The sequence below is a fragment of the Pteronotus mesoamericanus genome, unplaced genomic scaffold, assembly GCF_021234165.1.
Source record: "Pteronotus mesoamericanus isolate MK-2021 breed Mesoamerican mustached bat unplaced genomic scaffold, CSHL_Meso_final contig_101, whole genome shotgun sequence".
NCBI classification, from domain to species: Eukaryota; Metazoa; Chordata; class Mammalia; order Chiroptera; family Mormoopidae; genus Pteronotus; species Pteronotus mesoamericanus.
Window position 1 is genome coordinate 4,268,746 of NW_026555001.1, and position 7,526 is coordinate 4,276,271.

The following is a 7,526-nucleotide window of genomic DNA, read 5'->3' on the forward strand; positions in this document are numbered from 1 at the left end:
GTCTAGGGCTTGCGGGAGGCAACCAATGCTTGCTTCTCTTTCTCGCACATTGACATCTCTCTCTCCCTCTCTCTCTAAAAGCAATAAAAAATGTTCTCAGGTGAGGATTTAAAAAAAGAACACACAATGAACACCAACACTGCAGCCTCTTAAATCTCTATTCTGTCAACAGGTTACTAAAATATCCTCTCCCAATAAGTCTGTCTTAAGCTCTAATATCATTTTAGTCAACCTCGTACTCTTATCTGTTTCTATCCCATACTTACAAAATACATTATTTTTTCTAAAATTTTTTTCAAAAAACCCAATTTCTATTTCAGAAAGTCCACGGTTTACCAAAAGTAAAGAGCAAGTGGAAAGCCTTGACTGGTGTGGCTCAGTGGGTTGGGCACCGTCCTGCAAACCGAAAGGTCGCTCATTCGATTCCAGGTCAGGGCACATGCCTGGGTTGCAGGCCAGGTCCCTGGATGGAGGCGTGCAAGAGTCAACCAATCATGTTTCTCTCCTCTCTTTCTCCTTCCCCTCTCTCTCAAAATAAATAAATAAATTCTTTTAAAAAAAGAAAGGAACCACAAGTGGAAAGGGACTTTCCTGCACTGGCCAGTGTGGCTCAGTAGGTTGGAGCTTTGTCCAGTAACCAAAAGGTCACAAGTTCAATTCCCAGTCAGGGCACATGCCTAGGTTGCAGGTTTGATTTCCCCAGTTGGGGTGCATACAGGAGGCAACCAATCGATCAATGTTTCTCTTTCTCTCTCTCTCTCTCTCTCTCTCTCTCTCTCTCTCTCTTTCTGTCATGAGAATAAAATAAACCTTAATAAAATAAAATAAAAATTTTTAAAGGGACTTTCCCATTTTCTGCCCTTATTCCCAAAAGATCCCAATGACAGGAGGGGTATTAACTTGCATTCCATAAAAGGGCTTTGAGGGAATCTGAAATTATATACAAAACCTTGTACGTGCAAATGTAGATGGGGAAGGGGTAGAGCGCATCAGATGCTTAAAGAAGTAATCCCCCCCCCCAACTCCAAAAAATAAGACCCAAAACAACATGAATCTCAGAGTAACTTTGAAGATAAAATATGTAGAACATGAAGATACATATAAATTATATAATATACACACCAAAAAAACCCAACAGGAAATAACATGCTAATTTATCCACAATCACACTTTCCAAAACTTCCTGAGCCTATATTCTATTATGTTCACAAAGACTTCTTTCAACATGTATGTAGGCTCAATCTTTAGAAGCAAGAGCAACACCCAACCTAGACAGTGACTAAATATAATTTATCAAAAAGTTGTTTTCTATTTTAACCATATATTCTTCTTCCAAAAGATCATCTCCACTATATCTGGGTCCAAAAAACAACATTGAACTGTGTTCATCAACTGATACTTAGTTTTGCACCTAAAAGTTTACAAAACTTTTCTGGAAAAACTGAGACTAAAATCTATCACTGTAATTTTTAAAAAGAAGAAGAGAGAACGAAAGTACTGTAGTCCAGCTTTCCCCACTTTGCCAACTTGACCTTTGAGTAGTCAAGGCCTTTCTCCCATGACTAGCTCTTGTGCCTTATCTCATGGCTACCTCTTTCTCATTCTTTACACCTCAATTTCAATGTCCTGAAAATCCTTTCCTTCACTGTCCAAAGGAATTTACCAGTTGTTATTCCTTATGCAAGGCTCTTGCATATTTCCTTCTCAAAAGTTCACTATTTATCACAATTTTTTTATGCCTAGTAACATTTTTTCATGCGTCTCCCTCATCTCCTTCCTGAGAACAGACTTTGTGAGCACAGGGGCTATGTCCACATTGTTCACTATTGTGTCTCAGCCTAACATAGTCCCTAATACATCACAGGTGCTCAAGAAATACTTGTCTAATGAATTATTTAAAATTAGATCTGTTTTAGCCCTGGCCAGAGAGCTCAGCTGGTTAGAGCATCATCCTGATACACCACAGTTGTGGGTTCAATCCCAGTCAGGGCACACACAAGAAGCAACAAATGAATTCATAAATAGGTGGATCCAATCGCTGTTTCTTTCTTTCTCTTTCTTTCTCTTTCTCTCTCTCTCTCTCTCTCTCTCTCCACAGCCCGTTTCCTCTCTCCCTAAAATCGATAATTTTTTTTAAAAGATATCTTTTTCACATCCCATCAGAAATAAAAGCCCTATATAAATATTTAGTACTTAACTAGCCAATTTCAATTCTTGTTTACCAATACTCCCTCCAAACTGCCATTCTTGAAATAACAGAGAATCCTATTCCTCACAGTTCAGTCATCTCCAGCCCCCAAAGGACAGTTATTATATTAACGACTCTTTGCTGAAGGCTGAAGGGCAAGGAGAAGGTGAGGAATGGCGTGGGGGGAGGGGTACTTTTGAAGTGACTGGTAATAGAAAGGAGCATGAAATGATCCAAGTTCAAGCTCAATGTGTAACCTAGTCATTCCACTCTGTGCCTCATAACTACAATTCATAATGCATCTACCTTAAAGGTTTAAGGTTATCGTTAGGCTCAGGAGAGGTAACAAATGTGAACCCCCAGAGTATATATTTCCTGATGTTTATAAACGTAGCACAGCTGCAATTTCCATTGTGTCTCCATTTTTTTTTTGTTTCTTCACCCCGAATTCCTAACAGTCCATTATCTAAAAGTGCCTGACAAGTAACCAGTTCTCAGAAATACCTGTAAAACAAATGAATCAAAATACTTTGTAAACAGAAAAACTATGTACAAGTATTAACAGCAGACATTTGAGAAATCCATTAATTCAACAAATATTTACTGAACGTCCTAACTATGAGCCAGCCGCTATTCTAAGACACTTGGGATGCATTAGCGAACAGAAAAAACTGTTACACACACTGAGCTTACATTCTAGTTTGGGAAAACACGCAATGAAAATAAACACAATAATTAAGTATATTCAAAGGTGATAAAAGATACAGAAAAAAAGAGCAAGGCACAGGTGAATGCAAAGAACTAAATGGTCCTAGGCTGGTACATGTAAGAAACCACCATCTACAGTGTTTGGAGCCAAATGAGCAAAGTGCAGAGCAGCAAGAATGGAGGTCCAAGAAGGACAGCTCCCACCCTCAGACTGATCTAATCCTGAGGCCTCTACCTTCCTTTGGTGGTGGTCACAAATACAACAGAAGTTTTATTTTCAACCTCACCCTAGGACATTTTTTCATTGCTTTTAGAGAGAGAAGAAGGGAGAGAAAGAAACATCAATGCGAGAAGCATCGACTGGTTGTCTCCCATGCAAGCCAGAACCAAGGATAGAACTCCTAACCTACCTATGTGCCCTGACTAAGAATCGAACCTGCAACCTTTCAGTTACTGGATGACGCTCCAACCAACTGAACCACGCAGTCCAGGGCTACAGAAGTTTTAAAAATGCAAGGCCCCTGCTGTAATCCCAGAAGCAACTCAAAATCTCAAGGTTTGTTAGCCTGGAATGTCCTTGATTAGACCTGGCTTCCTAGGACTCAGAACTGGACCAATCTCCATATGGTACTGTGGAAGAAAGGTTATCAAGTGAACAGCCTGAAACATTTTGACACTATGAATTTTCATAAGCTAGACAAATAACCCTCAAAGCTGTTTGGAGGAAACCAGAGCATCATCAGAAAGCTATGGTTCATGTAGTTTATGCATGTTTTGTGTGCCTCCATTGTAAAAGCTCATCTACTACAGTCATGATGCTTCTGATGTCCTGAACACCTGTGATCAGAGACAAACTTTAATGTATAAGTTTTATTTACCTGAGCCTAAGTTACAAAGCCACTTTATATTACACCAAAACTAGTTACCCTAGTCCAGAATTTTACAAATTCCCTTCAACATTGTATTTCCCAGATTCGTCCTTTTAAAGCTGAAAATAGGAAAAAATTAATTCACTAAAAAGGAAGAAATTGCCCTGGCTGGCATGGCTCAGTGGACTGAGCACTGGCTTGCGAACTAAAAGGTCGCTGGTTCGATTCCCAGTCAGGGCACATGCTCAGGGTGCAGGGCCAGGTTTCCAATTATGGGCATGCGAGCAGCAACCATATATTGATGTTTCTCTCCCTTTCCTTCTCCCTCCTTTCCCCTCTCTCTAAAAGTAAATAAATAAAATCTTTAAAATTAAAAAAAATAAAAATAGAGAAATAAAAATTATGACTCTAAATACAAAAAGAGACTGAGTTACAGGAATGACCTGCTCTGAGAAGCTCTAAGCAATCTGAAGAAATCTGCAGGTGTTAAATATCCAATAATATTTAATATCAGAGGTAATTATAAAAGAAAATGAATACTCAGAATACTGCATAATTCTCTAATCTGAAATCTCTACTTTCACAAAGTCTGGGACTTAAAGTGAAATCACCTCTTATGGCCTTTACCCAATTATCTTCAATGGAGAACAATTATTTTTTAATATTAGAATCAAGAACACTAAAGTATATACCTTGTTGAGTTCTTCTATCCTCCTGATTAGGTACGGGTTGCTGGAGGAATTCTCAAAGTAGACATAATCTGTAATTAAAGCAAGTAAAGAACTTAATCTTTTCAACAGAAAGTTCACATTTGTCGTTCTATGACTTTCTATATTAGACAATTCACATTCAAAATGAAGCATATAGTTCATTCCCTGGTAAAAACAAACTTCATAATGCAAACTTAATATATTCTCTCAAGTGCCTGCTATTCACAGATCCTTATTTTTCCTGGCATTTTCACTTCAATTAATGTTTTATCAAGTTCTCCTGGACTCCTGTCCCACATGTCATTTCTTTAATAACAAAGACATCTCTTGTCATCATTGAGTAGTCAGAGCTGACTAAACATGTGTCTTTCACACTATAACTGCTTCCACATCTTTTCCCTCCAATTCAATTTGCCCTGGAGTATGCTTCTCACATAAAACTACTGGCCTAAGACAAATTCAGAGCATCTTGAAAGGCCTGACAGCTCAAAGCACATTTCAACCATCAACTTAAAAAAAAAAAAAAAAAATCAGGTGAACGGATCAAGTAAAGAGAAGCACATTAACAAACTTTTCCACCGCTCTATCTAGGAAGATGAGGGGAAAGGAGGGGGCAGGAGTCGGGGGTGGCACTTTCAGAGAGACAGAGGTCTCCGAGGTGGTACCAGCCTTTTTTTATACCTTTTACCATATGTAATCCAGATCCATTTAGGGTCTTGTTATTTTAAAAAATCGCTGCAGGCTTTCAACAAATAGGATAAAATTTTTCAACTGCGGCTTTTCCTCTCATCTCATAGGTTCACTGGAAACTTCCCACTGTGTGTTTATTTGAGAGGCTGGGCTGCATTGTTATTGTCTATCTTAGTAGCTCTTTCCTGTCTCTCTTCTGCAAAGTGGCCTCATTTAGATAGGCCATTCCCAGCACCATCCATCAGGAGCTCAGCTAATGAGCAGAGAAGCAAAAGCATGTCTCACACACAAACACGCCACTTATCTGAATTATTATTTTACCAGGAAAGAGGGAGGAGGGCGTCGTGAGTAGGGAGAAAGTTTGTTTGACCTTATTTCTCTCTTCTGCAGAAGGCTGGGAAGAAGGCGGACAGGAGAGCAAACGTCCAGGCGGAGCTCAACTCTCCAGCTCTGGCTGCGGTGCCCTGACCCCACTAAGCCCCATTCTTGGGGGACAGGACAACAAACGAAAGAGGGTGTGAGGAAAGAGAGGTGCTGGGCCCTGTCCCCGCAAACAGGCCTGTCCAGATGGGCCCCCCTCATCCACACCCCCACCTCACACTCCCACTGAAGACAAGTAGAAGATGGGAAGGATGTCCCCCACCCTATCCAAACCCCACTGCCTAGAAGCCACGCGAGGAAGACAACCCCTATTAGGGGGCTCGACGGTCCCTACCCCCATGGGAGTTTCATGGAGGGGCGTCTGGTAATTCACACCCCCAAGTACAGGCCTGACCCTGAAACACTGGGCGGGTGGGGGGGTGGGCCTGGGCCCCCGGCGGGCCACGGCGGGGGAGGGGGAGGGGAAGGTGGTGGGGTAGGGAGCCCCGGCCCCCTCTACGGGCCCCGGCGCACCCCCGCCCCCCGCGCCCTCAGCCCAGGCGCCAGTGCTGCCAGCGGTTAGGGTGAACTCGCCCCGACCTCCCACTCCCGGAGCCCGCTCCCAAACGGGCCGGGTCGGGCCGAGCCTTCCTACCTCCGACCCGGTACATGTTGGCCGCCATGTCCGCCCGCCCGCCCGCGGAGCCCGAGCCGAGCCGAGCCCCGCCCGCCGCCGCCGCCGCTGCCGCCGCTTCAGCCGCCGCCGCCGCCGCCTGAGCCGCCGCTGCCGCCTCGCCGCGGGGGGGAGGGGAAGGAGGGAACAGGGGAGGGGGAAGTGAAGGGGAGGGGACGCCGCGGGGTGGGGGCAGGTGCGGGCTCCCAGCCCCTGACTAGCGCGGCCCAGTGGGCCGGGCCAGGGGAGGTCGGAGTGCTGCGGGGCCGGCAGGGATTTGGGGAGGGGGACGGTTTGGGGGACCTTGCTGGAAGTGGAGGCTCCTAGGGCAAGGGTCCTGACCCAGGGGGAAGCCAGCACTCGCAAATGTGGACCAGAGGCCATTAGAAAATTGGGGTGGGGGCAAGGAGTCAGCTTCTCCGGAGCCCCTACGGCTCTACCCAAGGTACTCTGTCACCTGCCCACCCCGAGACAGGTCAGTCCCTCTGGGAGCCCTAGTAATTGTGACCTCGAGCACGTAGGCTCTAGTCTTAAGGCAAACATTTGGATGCAAATAAGTGCACACGGCAGGGTGTCTTCCTTGTGGCAACGTTAATAGGGAGGGTGTGTTGGAGCCACTAGGCTCAGGGGCCAGGAAGCCCCACCACGTGCTCCCAGCTTCCCAGGCAGAGACCCAGCTGAGGACCAGGCTAGAAAAACTGGCTCTCTTCCAAGTCCGCCCTAACTGCCTTGGCAGGTCTATCAGCATTCGCCCCAAAACTAGGTTGAGTAAAACCCACTCCCCTTCACCGGGAGGACTTCCCTCTAAACAGTCCCTATTACACAGCGCTGCCCTGCTGTGAAGAGAGGGTGGGGGGAGGGTGTTCGCTGTTCATAGGGGTACTGGGCTCCACAGTTCATCCCCACCGCCTCCAAGGGAGGGTATGCTGTCAATCGACGTGCTGTTTATTGTTGGACTGTTAACTTGGTTGTGTGCCTAAAGCTTTTACATAGTTATTATTTTTCCCATGCTGATTCTCTAGACAATCCCTGTTTGCTCAGCCTTCATACCCTCACAGAAATAAAAAACCAAATAGAGTTTAATCTTAGCTGGCTATCCCTCATATGAACACAAACAGCTTTCTTTAGAGTAGCCGATCCATTCCAAACTACTCCCAGACAGTGTTGTATAATAAACATGAAGATTGCCCTGGCAGGGTAAGTCCAGTTTGTTGAAGCATCTACCTGATGAACCAAGGCTGCTGTGAGTTCAATCTCAGGGCAGGGCACATGCCGGAATCAACCAATGAATACATAAATAAGTGGGACAACAAATCGATGTTTCTCTC

General features: G+C 44.6%; 1 protein-coding gene across 4 annotated transcripts in view; it reads right to left on the reverse strand.

The window, feature by feature from the left end:
• MTA3 (metastasis associated 1 family member 3) overlaps positions 1-6,247 on the reverse strand; it is a 161,149-nt gene extending 154,902 nt beyond the window's left edge. For all 4 annotated transcript variants that reach the window (XR_008528626.1, XM_054567294.1, XM_054567280.1 and 1 more), the window contains exons 1-2: positions 6,181-6,247; positions 4,458-4,525 (exon numbers count right to left, since the gene is read on the reverse strand). Coding sequence is in view for 3 of the 4 variants with exons in the window: in XM_054567294.1 (XP_054423269.1) it covers positions 4,458-4,525; positions 6,181-6,208 (96 nt within the window). In the remaining variant the exon portion in view is untranslated. The remainder of the gene's footprint in view (positions 1-4,457; positions 4,526-6,180) is intronic.
• Positions 6,248-7,526: the final 1,279 nt, after the last annotated feature.